At 39.8% G+C, this 20,125-nt stretch overlaps 1 protein-coding gene across 1 annotated transcript; it reads right to left on the bottom strand.

Moving 5' to 3' along the window:
• Positions 1-3,692: 3,692 nt before the first annotated feature.
• LOC126095024 (uncharacterized) lies at positions 3,693-4,514 on the bottom strand. The gene has a single exon (XM_049909686.1). It carries the CDS (start codon positions 4,512-4,514, stop codon positions 3,693-3,695), a length of 822 nt encoding a protein of 273 aa, XP_049765643.1.
• Positions 4,515-20,125: the final 15,611 nt, after the last annotated feature.

Below are 20,125 nucleotides of genomic sequence, written 5' to 3'. Positions count from 1 at the left end.
ACCCGGCCTCCCGCATGCCCACTATACGCCCTCGCTCAAAGTCCGTCAACTGCACATACGGTTCACGTCCACGCTGTCGCGGCATGCTACCAGTGTTAAAGACTGCGATGGAGCTCCGTATGCCACGGCAAACTGGCTGACACCGACGGCGGCGGTGCACAAATGCTGCGCAGCTAGCGCCATTCGACGGCCAACACCGCGGTTCCTGGTGTGTCCGCTGTGCCGTGCGTGTGATCATTGCTTGTACAGCCCTCTCGCAGTGTCCGGAGCAAGTATGGTGGGTCTGACACACCGGTGTCAATGTGTTCTTTTTTCCATTTCCAGGAGTGTATATTATGTTCTTATTATACTGGATCTGGCTTTCTATTAAAGGAACATTTTTCGTTACTGTAACTCGCTATAAAGTTCAACATATCTTCCTTACTTTATAGTTATTGAAAAGGTTAATGGAAATTACTTCGTTATCAATACTGATGTTACAGTACGCAATGATTGTTCAACATCACAATTTTGCAGTGGATTTTTGTTAACAGTAAAACAACAGTAAGTACCACGACTAACACGAGAACATGAGACTATCGTCATAGAAAAAGATGTTTTTGCTATAAGGTTTGCCAGACCAGAACTACGCACAGCAAGATTTCTTTTATGTTATGAAGGTAAATTATCTTTTTGCACTGTTAATAATATATTATCAGCAGCCCGCGTCAACCTGTAAAACACATCATAAAATCTGCTGCTCTGTTCTGCAATTCCGGAAGCTGAAAGAAATAATTTTACTTCACTATTACCTGCCCGCTTCCTTGCGGTATGATTGGTTTCATTTAATGCAGTTTGAATGCGCCGCGGCAGCGGCTCGTTCGTTCGTAGCGCAGCTCTGCACCACGAATAATATTTAAATAACTGAAAATGTCTTAAAGGGATGGGATAAAATACCAGGCAAGCTTATTACAAATCATAATGCAAGGTTTCACTAAGTAACACTATTCAAAACATTTAAACAAATCGATTAATTACACACCTTTCCAAGGCTATGTCTAATGGCGTCCCTCTCACAATCTTGACAAAAGAATGCTACGCTAGCGTACAATATAACGTCACAGGCTATCCTACTCACGTAACTCCAAGAAGACGACAGAGAAATTAAAGTTCGTTCTGTAAAATTTATACTAGTCACATATTCTCATCTTTGTTTGATATTTAAGAAGTATTGTCTGTGGCGGTTTCAGTACTCGCCGACACAGATATTATCTAAAAAAAATTAGTACATAATTCTATACAAGAACAAAACATGACACACAATGTTTTCTCTTTATTACATAATATGTCATTTGCTAAGAGACGTTACAGTACAACGACACAAACGGGACAGTAGCTGATTTGGTGCGTGTAGTGTGGTCCGACTAGCCACGATTTTGTCTCTTTTTAAATGATGTAAGGCAGGGGCGGGCAAACGTTGCACGCGGCTCACAAGCGCACAGCGCTGCACGTGTGCTGCTCGCGTGCAGGCGTCGACCGGGGCTGTGCCGACAGCCGACAGGTTGCGGCAGTGTAGAGCCAGGCTAAGCTGCGGACGTTGATGCGAAGCGACCACTACGTAGTGAACGTTGTATTTCAAGAAACGGAGAAGTGGAGATTTGCTATCTTTTAAAAAGTAATGGGAGAATTATTTTTTCTTTGTGCAAAAACGTGAAAATTCGAAATGTTTAATATGTGGCAGTATTCTCGCTGGTCAACGGAAGTTTAGTATTGACGGCCATTATAATAAATTTCACAAGGACGAGTACAATTTATTGTCGGATTCTGAGCGGATGGGGAATTGACTGAGCTTAAGAAGAGCGATCTGACGATACCAGATGAATCTGTCGTAGTTGGCCGGCCGGAGTGGCCGAGCGGTTCTAGGCACTAGTCTGGAACCGCGCGACCGCTATGGTCGCAGGTTCGAATCCTGCCTCGGGCATGGATGTGTGTGATGTCCTTAGGTTGGATAGGTTTAAGTAGTTCAAGTTCTAGGGGACTGATGACCACAGCAGTTAAGTCCCATAATGCTCAGAGCCATTTGAATTTGTCGTAGTTGCTGTTGTCACGAGAGATCTGCGACTTTCTCTCGTCATGTCTCTCATCTAACTGATTTAACATTTTATGGAGCACTGTTTTCAAGTTTTCAGGATGACAACAATAATAGCCCAGCGGTATGTGCAAGTTATAAGACTGCGCTTAATATAGCGAGAGCTGGAAAACCATTTGCTGAATTAATAAGTCTCGGTTATGAGCAAACATCAGTGATGAAAATTGATGTTACTGTTTGTGTTTGTCTGTATGTAGAAATTTCGTTCCAGATATTAACCCTTTCCAGCCCAACTTTTATTTACTTTTGGGAAAAAATATTTTTTCGCGCGTTTCCCTACATAATGATTGGAATAATATATATTTATAAGAAATTGTTATTTTTTTTGTTTTTGGAGGGAAATTTGGGATGACTCCATATGGCATCATTGGGCAGGGTTTGTTTCCTTCAGTCAGGTGGTTGGGATGTCACAGTGCTTGGTAATGGAACTTGAATGAATATTTTAATTACATAATTTGATGCAGTTTCTTAAAGAAAAATTAGTACATACAATAATGCAACTTGCATTTCAGGACAATTTTATGTTTTTTTTTTTTTTTTTTTTTTTTTTTTACAGCGTGATTGTTACTTTACATGAAAATTTAAGAAACAGTTCCTGTCTTTGGTAAAGCAGAGGGGTTTATTACATTTGATGCATTTCGTCCGAGAATATGCTGTAATGCACAATTCACATCTCTGTTTGTTTTCTGTGTGCTGTGGCCAGTGTCCAATGTTGTCATACCTTACATCATCAACTGGACTGGGAACCAATGGGGCTCGTTTCTTCACAACTGTAGGCGATGGAATGTCATTTGATGGCCGTCCTCGACTTCTTACCAAAATGTCTCCTGCTTTTAGTAGTTCATGAGCTACATCAGACCGAAAAATCAACAGAGACGTGTGTTTAGTAATTCCTCTTTGTCTGCAATGTCGGCGGTATAGGAGCCATGCATTCACAACACACATGTCAAGGAGGTGGAATACGATCCTTAGATAAAATCTTTTCACACCAATATTACTCCTATACAAAGCAACCAGCATGTCGTGCAGATCAACTCCTCCCATCGAATGGTTATATTCTCTAACAATGTCTGGCCTTGGAACATCAATATATTTTCGTTCTCCCACTGACCAACGTTTCACTGGTTCTACTGGACTTATTCCTTTGTATGACGATGCAAGAACGACAGACTTGTTTCATACCACTTCAGCGCTATGATGTTCCTTTCTGTTTCAGTTCGATAATCGTATGATCCTCGTCCCTGCTTTTTCAGCTCACTGTCTGCTTTTAGATTGTAGCCTTGAAGTCTTGTGGGTCTAACAGTTCCAACAGCCAAAATGCCATAATTTTTCAGGGCTGAAATAAGATTGTAAGAGGTGAACCATTTGTCTGTAAACACTTCAAAATTTTTATATTTTGGCAGTCCTTCCACAAGCCTTATCACAATATCACCACTTATACCAAGACCAGATCATTACATACATTTCCTTTCCCCCGGTATATTTCAAAATCGTACACAATTCCACTAGAACCAGCACAGGCAAAAACTTTTATACCCCACTTGTGTGGTTTGCTTTTTAGATACTATTTCAGTGATGAATGACCTTTGTAAGGAATTATTAATTCATCCACTGAATGATATTCCTCAGGTTCAATAATTGAAAAACCTTGTTTGATTTTGTCAACAAATGGTCTCACCTTGAACAGCTTGTCATAATCAGGGTCCTCTCTTTGTTTCATTTTAGTGTTGTCATTCCCATGCAAATAATTTCTTAGCTTATCAAACCTATTTCTAGGCATTGAGTCAGCTATTGGAGAAAATCTTGTAGCCTCTGCCCAATACATTCTGTAATTAGACATTTTCACAACACCTGCTAGGATGTTTATCCCCATATACTTTTCTATTTCACGAACATTTGTATCTAAAGATGCACCTGTTGTCTGTGGGCAGTATAGATTAGATTGCTCGACTAGGTTCTGGATAATATCATCACTACACATTGTTCTGAAATACTGCAAAGGTGTCAGTTCATCTCCTGGAGGGTCAGAAAAAACTGCATTACATGATGTGTCCACTTCTTCAATGTCCTTCATTCTCCACCGAAGATCCCGGTGTGTATCACACTGAATTTTCTGAGCTGAATGACTTGGTGCAAGGTTTGGCTCAGCAAGTAATCTTGAAGCTAAGGGAACATCACCTTCATCATTGGCTTGAGGGTCCAGAATTTCAACCATATCAAGGTCCAGTCCTTGAAGAAACTGTATATCCAGTGTAGTAGGGTCCTGCTGCCTAGCATTTTCAATCTCTTCCTCCACATCAGACGTATCAAGGTCCAAATCAGATAAATCACCTTCGAGAAGCAGCAATATTTCTTCTTCTGATAATGATTTATGATTGCGAATCATCTGGTAAACAAACCAGGAATTTTTTACTAAAGTAGCAAAAAAACTGGTAAATTCTATCTATAAAAATTTTAACATATTAATATTAGTTAGTATAATAAAGCTTCAGAAGAAACTTGAAAATATTAGAGTTACACATTATGGTAAATTTTAGTGGAAGTTATTGCATGTACTACATTTGGTAACATAACAAATGCCCAATGATGCCAAATGAAATCACACATTTGTGACTTCCAAGCAGAAAATTACCATAACTAGCATTATTTTCAAAGTGTTTACTAGTTAATTTGCTCTTTCAACAATAATTTATTAGTGCAACTTTTATATTAGTTTGCTTCCTTTACCCTGATACAATATTTTGAAAGTCCAGCTCGGTGCACTGTACTGTAGACGCCATGCAACAATACTTTTGTCAAAGCATTGTAGCCTGGTGCTCTCTGTTTTAGCGAATCCACAGTAGCCAACTTAAGAACAATGAACTTTAGAAGGCCCTGTACACTTCTTTATAATCTTTGGACAAATAGTTTGGCCTTGGGATAAAGTTAAATATGATGATGCCATATGGCATCACTGGGCTGGAAAGGGTTAAACGTATTGTAAACTCCACCTGTGATAATTAAATAAAACGTATCGTAGGTAATAGGTACTCTTTCAAACCATGAATTCTTTCAAGCACTCCTACTAACCTTATTCATTCACTCAACAAAGCAAGCTAGGACACAAAACGCATTACAGAGGAAGGAGCGGACAGAGGGTATGGTGGGGATGGGAGACAAGCGGGTAGCCAACTTGCCCCTGTGTGATCGCGGAACACCTGTTAACTGCACGCGTGCAAGTGCACCGCACATGTGCAGGATTCCTGCCCGCCCCTGATCTAAGGTGTCGAGTATATCGATAGCCAATAAGGCGTTAAACCTGCAGCGTGTGGAGGAAGTAGTTCAGGCTGGAGATTTTCGCGTCCCTCCACCGAACACCTTTCGATTTTATATGCAGTTTATGTTGCATAACATTTTAATTAACTGTATATTGCTTATTGTTGAGAGCACAAAAGATAACATGTGATTCTCACTATTAGTTTCTGTACTTTAAAAACTTTAACTTCGTGCACCTCGACCTGTTATGTGGGGATACGCACAACACAAAGATTTCCTGCTGTGGATGTGTGATCTTTATTTTGCAAACTATTTTCATATAACCCTGATCTGGCACGTTTGAAATGGAACACTGTATCATTACTGTAACTAATTATGAAATTAAAAAAAATGGTTCAAATGGCTCTGAGCACTACGGGACTTAACTTCTGAGGTCATCAGTCCCCTAGAACTTAGAACTACTTAAACCTAACTAACCTAAGGACATCACACACATCCATGCCCGAGGCAGGATTCGAACCTGCCACCGTAGGGGTCGCGTTGTTCCAGACTGTAGCGCCTAGAACTGCTCGGCCACCCCGGCCGGCCTAGAAATTAAACATGTCCTCCTCTACTTTCATCTCTGAAATGCACTGAAAATTACTCTTATTTACACGTACAGAAGTTACAGTATGATATGTTCTCTAAATATAAAAGCTGCGGTGGATTTTTTAACATATGAACACTATTGATTGCCACGACTAACACGAGAGCATGAAACAAAAAATGAAATTTGATTTTAATATTATTATTAGCCAGAACAGGTTTCAACGCAGCATCCTTCGATATCACAAAAGTAAAGTTTTACCACTCTGATTTACGTAAATTACTTACTTCACTGAGATTGTAATAGCTGTTGCCCATGTTCACCTGAAAATGACATAAAATCCACAATTCTCCTCTGAGGTCTCCGGGAAGCTGAAAGAAATAATTTTAATGTACCATTGTATTGTGTGTATTGTATGTTAACGACGGAGAGGCTTCGTCCCTGCCGCAGCCGCAGTGGTCCACAACCCCATGACGACTACCGCAATCCACTTCACCCCTATGCCGCCCCACACCGAACCCAGGGTTATTGTGCGGTTCGGCCCCCGGTGGACACCCCCTCCCCCCCAGGTAACGTCTCACACCAGACGAGTGTAATCCCTGTGTTTGCGTGGTAGAGTAATGGTGGTGTACGTGTACGTGGAGAACATGTTTGCGCAGCAATCGCCGACATAGTGCAACTGAGGCGGAATAAGGGGAATCAGCCTGCATTCGCCGAGGCAGATGGAAAACCGCCTAAAAACCGTCCTCAGACAGGCCGGTTCACCGGACCTCGACACCAATCCGCCGGGCGGATTCGTGCTGGGGACCAGGCGCTACTTCCCGCCCGGAAAGCCGTGCGTTAGACCGCACGGGCAAAATGTACCATTACCTGCCCGCTTAATTGCGGGAAAACTGCTTTCATTTAATTTGAATTTGCCGCGGCAACGGCTCCTGCGATCGCGGCGCAGCTCTGCTTCATGAAAAATTCTAAATATGCAGAAAACGGCTAAAAATGTGAAAAATGTGGAATGAAATACTGGACAAGCTAGCAATAAATTATTACAAGTATTTTTAACAATTTCTATATTCAAAGATCAACATAAATTCAAAGTACACACCTTTTTTATACATCAGCCTCCAATGGCGTCTTTCTCGAACAAGGAACAAAAGAAAGCTAACCAAGCATTCAAGCGAGCGTCATAGGCTCTTAAAACTTTAACGGCTACAAGAAGGCAGAGAGTAACATTTAAGCCTCCTCTATTTAGAATCACTTGAGTACGCTAATAAATATCTTTTTTCAGTTATCACTGTCTGCTTCGATTTCCACACTCGCCGACCACAGACGTTATTTGCAAAATATATACATAAATATTACACAAACACAAAAATGAAAAATGATTATTTCCTTTTTTATAGACTATATAATAGACAACCGTTCATACAGAAATGAAATAATAATAATAATAATAATAATAATAATAAAATAACAGGATACCCCAGTCAGAATTAGAAAACATCAAACAACAAGTACAACAAATACTGGAACAAAATAATGTGCAATCAGAAGAAGAAGAAAATACAGTAATGGACTCAAACATCCCAGAGCAAACAAACAAAGACCAACACGCATCAATTAAACAATCAGAGGAAAACGAAATCTTAAGACAGCCACCAGAACAAGCACAAATAGAACACGAAGAGACACACATGTTAGATATAGAAGAAAAATTTCAGCTGACATATATAGAATACAAAGACACAAATACAGACATTAGACCATTCTTGCATAGACCGCCAAATAACCCACAAGTCGAAACAACAATAAAAACTATCAACACAATCATACACAACAAAATAAATGAAAATACAACTATGGAAGAGTTACAACTACTGGTTTATATAGGAGCACTCACTACACTAAATATACACACTAGGTAGAGATCAGAACAAACCAACACACAGAAGAAACCCACAAAACCAGCATGGCAACATAGGCTGCAGATCAGAATAGAAAAACTGAGAAAAGACATTGGACAGCTAACACAATTTATAAGAAATGAAATATCAGACAAAAAACGAAAAAGGTTAGGTAAAATCTCACAACAAGAAGCAATAGAGCAATTAGATGAAAAGAAGCAGAAATTACAAGCATTGGCCAAACGACTTAGAAGATACAAATAAAGTGAAAATAGAAGGAAACAAAACCAAACATTCAGCACAAACCAAAAGAGATTTTACCAAACAATAGATAACACACACATTAAAATAGACAATCCACCAAACATAACAGACATGGAACACTTCTGGAGCAACATATGGTCAAACCCGGTACAACATAACAGGCATGCACGGTGGATACAAGCAGAAACAGACTCATACAAGATGATACCACAAATGCCTGAAGTGATAATTTTGCAACATGAAGTCACCCAAGCAATTAATTCTACACACAATTGGAAAGCCCCTGGAAATGATAAAATAGCAAATTACTGGCTAAAGAAGTTCACCTCAACACATTCACATGTCACTAAATTATTTAACAGTTACATTGCAGACCCATACACATTCCCTGATACACTTGCACATGGAATAACCTATCTGAAACCTAAAGATCAAGCAGACACAGCAAACTCAGCTAAATATCGCCCCATAACATGCCTACCAACAATCTACAAAATATTAACTTCAGACATTACACAGAAATTAATGACACATACAACACAGAACAAAATTATAAATGAAGAACAAAAAGGCTGCTGCAAAGGAGCACGAGGATGTAAAGAGCAACTGATAATAGATACAGAGGTGACATATCAAGCTAAAACTAAACAAAGGTCGCTACACTACGCATACATTGATTACCAAAAAGCCTTTGATAGTGTACCCCACTCATGGTTACTACAGATATTGGAAATATACAAAGTAGATCCTAAATTGATACAGTTTCTAAACATAGTAATGAAAAACTGGAAAACCACACTTAATATTCAAACAAATTCGGATAACATCACATCACAGCCAATACAGATTAAGCGTGGAATATACCAAGGAGACTCATTAAGTCCTTTCTGGTTCTGTCTTGCTCTGAACCCACTATCCAACATGCTAAATAATACAAATTATGGATACAATATTACTGGAACATACCCACACATAATCACACATTTGCTATACATGGATGATCTAAAACTACTGGCAGCAACAAATCAACAACTCAACCAATTACTAAAGATAACAGAAGTATTCAGCAATGATATAAAAATGGCTTTTGGAACAGACAAATGTAAGAAAAATAGCATAGTAAAGGGAAAACACACTAAACAAGAAGATTACATATTGGATAACCATAGCGATTGCATAGAAGCGATGGAAAAACAGATGCCTATAAATATCTAGGATACAGACAAAAAATAGGAATAGATAATACAAATATTAAAGAAGAACTAAAAGAAAATATAGACAAAGACTAACAAAAATACTGAAAACAGAATTGACAGCAAGAAACAAGACAAAAGCTATAAATACTTATGCTATACCAGTATTGACCTACTCATTTGGAGTAGTAAAATGGAGTGACACAGACCTAGAAGCACTCAATACACTTACACGATCACAATTCCACAAATATAGAATACATTACATACATTCAGCAACAGAAAGATTCACAGTAAGCAGAAAGGAAGGTGGAAGGGGATTTATAGATATAAAAAACCTACATTATGGACAGGTAGACAATTTAAGAAAATTCTTTCTAGAACGAGCAGAAACTAGCAAAATACACAAAGCAATCACTCATATAAATACATCGGCTATACCATTGCAATTTCATAACCACTTCTACAACCCTTTAGATCACATAACATCAACAGATACGAAGGAAGTAAATTGGAAAAAGAAAACACTACATGGCAAGCACCCGTATCATCTAACACAGCCACACATAGATCAAGAGGCATCCAACACATGGCTAAGAAAAGGCAATATATACAGTGAGATGGAAGGATTCATGATTGCAATACAGGATCAAACAATAAACACCAGATATTACAGCAAGCATATTATTAAAGATCCCAATACCACAACAGATAAATGCAGACTTTGCAAACAACAAATAGAAACAGTAGACCACATCACAAGTGGATGTACAATACTAGCAAATACAGAGTACCCCAGAAGACATGACAATGTAGCAAAAATAATACATCAACAACTTGCCATACAACATAAACTAATAAAACAACACGTTCCCACATACAAGTACACACCACAATATGTACTGGAGAATGATGAATACAAATTATACTGGAACAGAACGATTGTAACAGATAAAACAACACCACATAACAAACCTGACATCATACTCACCAATAAAAAGAAGAAATTAACACAATTAATTGAAATATCCATACCCAACATATCAAATATACAGAAGAAAACAGGAGAAAAAATTGAAAAATACATCCAACTGGCTGAGGAAGTCAAGGACATGTGGCATCAGGATAAAGTTGCCATTATATCAATTATACTATCAACTACAGGACTCATACCACACAATACCCACCAGTACATCAACGCAATACAGCTACATCCAAACATGCAAAAATCTGTAATTATTGATACATGTTCAATGACCCGAAAGTTCCTAAATGCAATATAACATATACCGTACAGTTAAAAGGAAGTCACGCTTGATCAAGGGCCGCGTCACTGTCCATTTTTGACCAGACATAACGTCTGAGAATAGAAAGAAATAATAATAATAATACAGATAAATGTTTCTTTTTTCACATATATTACACCGATTTTGCAAGTGTCTTGCCAGGAGACATCGCAAGATGATATAATCATTTGAGGCATTTTTCGTATCACGAATTGGGCCTACTCATTCAGGTTACCGTGAACAAGAATCAGGATGTATATTTCAACATTGTCGATATACAAGTGTCTTTTTCTTCTACACCTTTCTAATCAGTATACTTTGGATACATTTGCTCCCAAGACGATGACAGGTGTGCTCGGAGGGCTTACACGTTAACGTTCCTTTGTTGACGAAAACACAGACACCTCGGTTGGCCGCTAAATGACCGTATCTTAATCTCGTATAAACAGTGGATCAAATGAAGCAATCAAAATAATTCTACAGAATCTATTGATCAATGAGTAGCTTCGGCTGTATATGCCGCACCAGAAGAATCTTGCCAAACTGAGGGTGTCACCAAGGCTAAGGACGGTGTTAGAGTGGTGTCACCTGGAGGGTGACCAATTTTTGTCCGGTGTACTTACATGTAAGTTGGTGCATTGAATTGTACAAAAAAGGATTCCTTTGTTACTTATTGCACTGGCAAAACAACATAATTAACTTCGGAACTTTCAGCTCAGTCGTTTCCAGATTAGAATTCTTTATCAGTTTGATCCATTTTACGTTCTCACCATATCATTATCATAGAGACATCATGTAGTACATGATGAAAAGTATCCGGACACCACTTTGTAATGCAGAACGGATTATTATCTGTCGAAAGAGACAAACGCGCCATTATAAAAGAAGGCGGGGATATTGTGTTGTCAGTAGAAGAGCAGAATGGATAGGTCAGTCACTTTGAACATGGACTATAATAGCTACTGAATAATCTGACCATAGTTTTTGGCAAAACGCCCTTATACGCTTTAATAAGTACGATGTGATGAGTGGTTTTTGTATCTGGAGAAAAAAACTGAAATTTTATGTGCTGTAGCAGTCTTTCCTCTGTTAATATTGATGACAGTGTAGGTAATATCCCTGTAGCGCTAGCTGAATGTCCGAGAGGTGGACCAAATGTACTGTATTGTGCGTGTACATCCCGCCATGTGCACTTATGGCCGTATAGCTATCACCTGTTGTAGCAATAAAGGCAGTGTGCTGTGCACATTACTGTTGACTGTTTGAAAATTCTGAACGTAGCTTATTCATTTGCGCAATTACGTCAGCCAGCCTCTCAGAGAGGTCACTGGCTAGGAGAGTTTTTGTCTGATTAAAGCCACGATTAAATGGCTCGCTGCTGGTACCCTGGTCAGATACTACTTGCGCACTAGCCATTTGCACTGCAACTTTCACATCAATAACTAATTTTCCAGTAATCTAGGTGTCTCTACCATTAATACACATTTGAAACCTGTCTGAAAACTTCTCCCCCTGAGCACTGAATCGTTCCTTAAGCTTTTCATCTTGCGCAGTAGTCAGATTGCTAACTCTCTTACCCAGCTGCTTAACAGTGCCCAGTTTCAGTCGGAGGCGTGTGAAATGATCGTACATCAGACGATAACTGCTTGTTGCCAGTACATTTTTGTAAGCTGCTTTTAATCCAGATATTTCAGTGGAAAGCCGGCCGGTGTGGCCGTGCGGTTCTAGGCGCTTCAGTCTGGAACCGCGTGACCGCTATGGTCGCAGATTCGAATCCTGCCTGGGGCATGGATGTGTGTGATGTCCTTAGGTTAGTTAGCTTTAAGTAGTTCTAAGTTCTAGGGGACTGATGACCTCAGATGTTAAGGGGAGCCGGAGGTGCCTATGCTGCCTATGTTAAAATCACTAAGTTTGAGGAACATTTATGAATAAACTACCAAATAGAAAAATTTGAGGTTTTTTTTACATATAGAGTGGTTTAGTATTGCAGTTATGACAGAGGCATTTTGGAGTATCTTTTCTAGTTTCCTTCCAATTATTTTTTTAATTAATGACCCAAATTTTTTTTACAAATAATTGCTTTATAATTGAACTGAAATGAAACTACTGAACATATTGCCAAATGGCTGTGTTACAATGTACGTTTGACCACTAGGAGTGCTGTATAAAAATTTCATCTCTCTAGCTTGAGTGGATTTTGAGAAAATGTTCCTTATATTCGAAAAATTCTAATTTACGGGAAATGGCTATCAAAGTTTCTCAATACATTCCTGCACTATAGGATGGATTATCAGGGTCTTCTTCTTCATCCTCCAAAAGCTTCCTCTTCTGTCTTCTTTTTTGGCCTGTTGTTCCATCATACTTCGTATGCCTTTCTCTTCTTTCTGCTCCTCTTATCCTTTCTCTGTCAATATTTCTTAGTGCTCGTACAGTGTTCACCCCAGATGTAAGTCCTAATGCCTTCAGAACTTCACACTTCACACTGTTCCCTTGGTTGTAGGTTGCTATTGCATCATAAATGCCAAAGTGCAGTGTTTTTATGCTTACAAACACCCTTTTAGGAATCACTTTCCAAATCAAATTGTTTACGCTCTCATTAGGATTCTGCGTCTTTCCGTGTAGACATTTGTGTAACAATTCTGGCTGTGCTAAGTCATGAAAAATTGGTTTTATTGCATTTATCACAGCTGCTGGCAAACCATGTTTGGGATCATAGTCCTTTTTTGCATTATATTTGCACCAGGAATCTTTTGGGCACAGGCTGTGTTGAGGGTATTCATTGGAAGAGGCAGTATGAAGGAACAATGCCCACACTGCTTTTCGCATGTCACTAACATTACTAGTATTTTGCCTTATAGCATACCCATAGTATCTCTGCAGACGTTCAATCACCTCATCAGTAAGCCTGCCTCTCCCTCCTATTGTCTTTCCATCACTGAGCTTACTTGAACCCAAAGTCAGTCTGAGCCTTCGAAGCCGAAACGGTAAACAGCAAAGAGACGATGTTCCGCGCTCTTAGCGCTTCATTTGTCACAGAAAACAATGTAGCCAACCCTTGCACACTCGCTGTATGCGTAACATAAGGCGCTGTATGCGTAACAGGCCGAGAAAATCCCAAGCAGTTCGCCAGGAAGTCACGAGAGGGTGTTAGATGCATTCAGCGGCCGCCCATTTCCTCTGCAGGCGTGGGGGAAAATGGTAATAACTCCACTTCTAGGGCGAGTAGAACAATAAATCAAAGTTTACATTAAAGAGTAATGTTCCAATTAATTTTCGGTAGCCAAAAAAATAATCGTAATTTTTAGGATTTGACGATCTACGGCTCCCCTTAAGTCCCATAGTGCTCAGAGCCATTTGAACCATTTCAGTGGAAATACCGGCCAATACTTCTGTTTATTCCAGTGACTAATCATTTCTCGCGTTCATCCACGCCTGCATCGAATTCCTTAAATTTTGCCTTTGCTTGGGCTCATTGCATTTGTGCTAATAGTTTGAAATTGGCATCGCCTTCGGGGGATTACTGTAGGGCTAATAAGTTGAAAATTGTATCCACTATAGACGCAGTTTTTCAAATAATTCGGTCAGTGGATTTAAGTGTCTGAATTACCAGCAGTGGCTTGTGCCTGAGGTCCTAGTTCAGTTTCTACAGAATCGGAGCCTACGTCTTCCATTGTCGGCTTAGCTGTATTACTTTCTCCGTCATGAAATTATTCTTCACTATTGTCTGCTGATTCTGTTATTGTAGATTTCCCAAATTTAACAATAACACAGAAATTGTTATTACTTTAAGAAATTTCTGCAATCCTTGTATTTATTTACCAAGAATATGCGCCAAGATGTAAAATTAAAGAAAACACTTTGCACTAGTCCAGTCGGCCATCTTTTACGTGACTCTTAAACACAATGTAATTTACAAATTAAAGCTTTCCAAAATTACTGAAAATTTTTTAGGATAGGTTATGAACAACCTACTGTATGTTTATGAGTCAAGACATGCGAATACAGGCGGTTCAGCAATGGTGTCCTTGCCTGTAATTCTTGCAATCAAACTTCTGGCCATTTACAATGTTTTATAATTAATGCTTTCACAACAATTTTCTGTGCTTTTCCTTTGTTGCTTTGCCCTATTGTGGTCTTTTTTACATTGATGTTTCCTTTCAGAGACATTTTTACTCTGATGTATGCTGATATACATGCAACAGAAAAGTACAATTTTAATGACTTGCAATAAAAATTTTACAACATCCTAGGAAACTGTCACCAGCTGAAATTTCCCCTCTCGCTAGCGAAATTTCAACAGTAGAATTTTATTTAAAAAATCCAAGTGATTCAAAGTTTCGTGTATTTCTTGTCGAATCAGTAAGGAACATTGCAACAGTCGTGGAATTATATTTCTGGCCTATAACCGGCATTAACATGTTTTATAAGCAACCATTCGAGATCTGAAAAAATAAGAAATCATTAATTATTCTCATCGCTAAAAACAAAGGAAAAAGGATTATGTCTCAGACCAACGAATCATTGTACAGTCACACTCGAGAGCGAAAGTTAAATATTATTCTTACACTGAAAGAGAGTAGGAATCGAGATAACCAGTCTAAGTCGTTAATATTATTTACCAAGCTGAAGTCTTCTGGGAACTCCACCCTTTTTTCTTAATTTCTCAACATAATAGTGTAAAAGGCTACTCAGATTAGGTTCTTTCGATGTCTAGAACTATATTTAAATTTAAAAAAGCATTGTTGCCATGTTGCGTTGACAGAAGACTATGCACAAAATAATCCTGTGCCATGGCAGCAGTAAAAACGGCATGACGAATACTTTTGCCTTTAGACAGCGAAGAGCTCCAAAAGTCAGCAGCACATCAAAAACTGCTCACATCTTGACAATCTCCACCTCATTCTGTTCAGAGCAGTATTTGCAACGTAATTCTGAACAACACGTGACATTTTAGCACTGATGACCGTGCATACGGTATCTACAATTTGGTTGGAAACGTCGGACGTTGTGAGTGCAAGATCATTTGCGTGCATTGAGCCGGGAGATGCTTTCACAGTGTTACACTGACGACAGCGAGTCAGCGGTCAGCTTGTCCATGTTCGTCCTGACTCTGCAACAAACTCATCTCATTCGTCGGAATCCCAGTCAGAATTTTCGCTGGTAACGCCACTTCCTTCTGAATTCAAGGTTATCTTCCGAGTCCGACATATCTTCTTCTGGAATAAATTTCTCATCAGGTTTATTCAACACCCCTTCTAGATCACTTAAATGACATTCATCCAGGATTCGAAGAATGACAGCAACCAAGACTTGCTTGGAAGCCATCTTCGTAAATTTTTCGCGTTGACATTCTGAAAAATAACAAAAAATAAATCCATCGAAACATACAGGGTGTTTCAAAAATGACCGGTATATTTGAAACGGCAATAAAAACTAAGCGAGCAGCGATAGAAACACACCGTTTGTTGCAATATACTTGGGACAACAGTACATTTTCAGGCGGACAAACTTTCGAAATTGCAGTAGTTACAATTTTCAACAACAGATGGCGCTGCAAGTGATGTGAAAGATATAGAAGACAACGCAGTCTGTGGGTGCGCCATTCTGTACGTCGTCTTTCTGCTGTAAGCGTGTGCTGTTCACAACGTGCAAGTGTGCTGTAGACAACATGGTTTATTCCTTAGAACAGAGGATTTTTCTGGTGTTGGAATTCCACCGCCTAGAACACAGTGTTGTTGCAACAAGATGAAGTTTTCAACGGAGGTTTAATGTAACCAAAGGACCGAAAAGCGATACAATAAAGGATCTGTTTGAAACATTTCAACGGACTGGGAACGTGACGGACGAACGTGCTGGAAAGGTAGGGCGACCGCGTACGGCTACCACAGAGGGCAACGCGCAGCTAGTGCAGCGGGTGATCCGACAGCGGCCTCGGGTTTCCGTTCGCCGTGTTGCAGCTGCGGTCCAAATGACGCCAACGTCCACGTATCGTCTCATGCGCCAGAGTTTACACCTCTATCCGTACAAAATTCAAACGCGGCAACCCCTCAGCGCCGCCACCATTGCTGCACGAGAGACATTCGCTAACGATATAGTGCACAGGATTGATGACGGCGATATGCATGTGGGCAGCATTTGGTTTACCGACGAAGCTTATTTTTACCTGGACGGCTTCGTCAATAAACAGAACTGGCGCATATGGGGAACCGAAAAGCCCCATGTTGCAGTCCCATCGTCCCTGCATCCTCAAAAAGTACTGGTCTGGGCCGCCATTTCTTCCAAAGGAATCATTGGCCCATTTTTCAGATCCGAAACGATTACTGTATCACGCTATCTGGACATTCTTCGTGAATTTGTGGCCGTACAAACTGCCTTAGACGACACTGCGAACACCTCGTGGTTTACGCAAGATGGTGCCCGGCTACATCGCACGGCCGACGTCTTTAATTTCCTGAATGAATATTTCGATGATCGTGTGATTGCTTTGGGCTATCCGAAACATACAGGAGGCGGCGTGGATTGGCCTCCCTATTCGCCAGACATGAACCCCTGTGACTTCTTTCTGTGGGGACACTTGAAAGACCGGGTGTACCGCCAGAATCCAGAAACAATTGAACAGCTGAAGCAGTACATCTCATCTGCATGTGAAGCCATTCCGCCAGACACGTTGTCAAAGGTTTCGGGTAATTTCATTCAGAGACTACGCCATATTATTGCTACGCATGGTGGATATGTGGAAAATATCGCACTATAGATTTTCCCAGACCGCAGCGCCATCTGTTGTTGAAAATCGTAACTACTGTAATTTCGAAAGTTTGTCTGCCTGAAAATGTACTGTTGTCCCAAGCATATTGCAACAAACGGTGTATTTCTATCGCTGCTCGTTTAGTTTTTATTGCCGTTTCAAATATACTGGTGATTTTTGAAACACCCTGTATAACGTAGTATACCAAGCAGGGTCCTGCCGGGTCCACAAGTGTTTTAATTTTTTAAAATATTTCTGAATGTGTGTATCATAGGTCTAATTCTGTAATACAGTGGCCACAGCAATGCAGGAGGAGACGAATGGTGGTGCGCGAACGTGTCGTGCACGGAGAATTACCAGAACATTGGACATACCTGGAGCACGGTGCGTAAAGTCCTGCGAAACATCCTTCTTTGCTATCGATTCAAAATGACCCATGTGCACGAGTTGCTTCCTGTTGATCTGCCAGCAAGAGAGGCCTTTGCTTTAGAATTTCTTGCTCCCAAGGAAGTGGACAATGACTGGCCGTGGAACATTTTGTGGACAGACGAAGCCCACAGAATATGTCAATACACAGAATTGTCGAATACGGGCAACGGAAAATGTGGTGTCACCGCCAGACACCACGCTTGCTAGGTGGTAGCTTTAAATCGGCCGCGGTCCGTTAGTACATGTCGGACCCGCGTGTCGCCACTGTCAGTACTTGCAGACCTAGCGCCACCATATGGCATGTCTAGAAAGACGGACTAGCACTCGCCCCAGTTGTACGACGACTTTGCTAGCGACTACACTGACGAAGCCTTTCTCTCATTTGCCGAGAGACAGTTAGAATAGCCTTCAGCTAAGTCCATGGCTACGACCTAGCAAGGCGCCATTAACCATATCTGGAGAGTGTCTCATTTGTATAATCAAGAGCGATGTACCACAATGATGGAATAAAAGTTAAGTATAACCTCAACTACGTACTTTTCAGTATAGCATTAATTTACGTATCCCGTTCCAGAATTCACGCCCGTCTGCGTTAGTTAGCGTGCATTTCAGCCTCCTCTATCTACAAGGTGTTGGCACATTTGCCAACACATCAGGAAAATCCACACGCAAATCATCACTTCATCCTGAAAAGGCCACTGTGTGGTGCGCGTCTACAGCATCATTTATCATAGCGTCATATTTTTTCGAAGAGACAGGTGCTTCCTGTCCTGTTACCTGTGCCGTCCGTCACTGGTAAGCGCTGTGAGTGTCTTCTGTGCAACCACGTCATTTGTAGTGTAACGACGTATAGGTTTTGTTTAGGAATGACTTTCGTTTATCATATGACCATGTGCAGACTTCGTCACCTACGTCAGTTACAACCCACTTCAAAATGATTTATATTCTTTTTAAATTGTCACAGAATGGTTCTTGAACGAAACTGTAAAACATCAGTCGAGTCGTATGCAAAGAATTACATCACTCGGGCCAACTGGTTTGCGTAAACTTTTTCAATTTAAATTTCGTTTGTTTTCTCCTCAGAATTTATATTGACACACGTTATCTTGATCTAATCGATATCAAAATCCCACATTAAATAAACTTTTGAGATTCAAAGTTTCGATGAACGCCGTAAGAATCACTAATCTTGTCAAATATATTATTAATCCGTTCACATAATTCTTCATAAATAAATCTTCAAGACACGTGTTTCAACTTTAGTAGCATACACTATTTTATTAGCTTCCTACATACAGATGTGAACTTGAGCGTTGAGAATTAGTGACTGACATTTTCAATAAGATTAAGCTCTCTATGACGTCATTGTTATACAAAAAGATTATACAAATTCATTTTTAATTTTTAGAAGCACGACGCAACAACTCGGTTCCAGGATCTTCTGTTGCTCCTCGGCTGTCGACCCGCGACGTATAGCGGCCAGCAATTTCCTCTCTGGTCGCGGCAACGAAGATGCTGTCTCCGTTCGTTGCGCCGCCCTCTCCGTACATGAAACACATAAAAAAAATACAAAACTTTTAGATAATTCACATCTATTACCAATAATAAGAAAAAAATATATAAACAAACTAAATTAAACTTATAGTCACCTGCAAACTGGGCTGACTTTGGTGGATAGGTGACGCTTAATTTCGTCCCACTACATACCCCACCCACAAGCTCAGTTTGTCAGGTTTTAACCGAAAATAAAACTTTTCAATATACAATATTTAACTGTTAATACATTTTCCTCACATTTTAGTTAATCTAGAGTCCTTGCTCTTAGATAGATTTAATCTTTTTAATACGATATTGTTGCGACTATTTGTCATTTACTCTTAATTGTGCCATTGTGGCAATTCATAACCGAATATATGGAGATTACTCCTCTTCATTTAATAGTTGCTAGTAAATACTAATTTAGTACGTTCTTTAACGTTGTTACATTAGGACAGAACGTTCAAATTGTGGTAAATTAGTCTCAGTTTTATTCATTTACTAGAGTTACTCTTTCCTAAACTGTACATTACTAATTAGTTTCTCACAATAACTAATAGTACTACTTACTTTACTTCATTCTTTTCCCTAATAACTTATTTATGCCTGAGGTCAAGAAGAAATCAAACAAACTTTCTTTAGAATCTCGGCACGGCTTTCTTTACCTTCGGACACCTTGTTGGGTAATGGCAATTTATTTAGGAGAAACATGCGAGAGAGCCCCGTTTGGTGTGTTCTATATTAACACTATTACAAACCCCTATTAAAGGCACTCTGCTATGTTCTCGTGAGCCATATAGCTCTG

The sequence above is a fragment of the Schistocerca cancellata genome, chromosome 8, assembly GCF_023864275.1.
Source record: "Schistocerca cancellata isolate TAMUIC-IGC-003103 chromosome 8, iqSchCanc2.1, whole genome shotgun sequence".
Taxonomy (NCBI): domain Eukaryota; kingdom Metazoa; phylum Arthropoda; class Insecta; order Orthoptera; family Acrididae; genus Schistocerca; species Schistocerca cancellata.
This window is presented reverse-complemented; position numbering and strand designations above follow the sequence as displayed.

Coding starts and splice junctions, on each gene's coding strand:
- LOC126095024 (XM_049909686.1), bottom strand. CDS start 4,514: ATGATTCGCAATCATAAATCATTATCAGAAGAAGAAATATTGCTGCTT.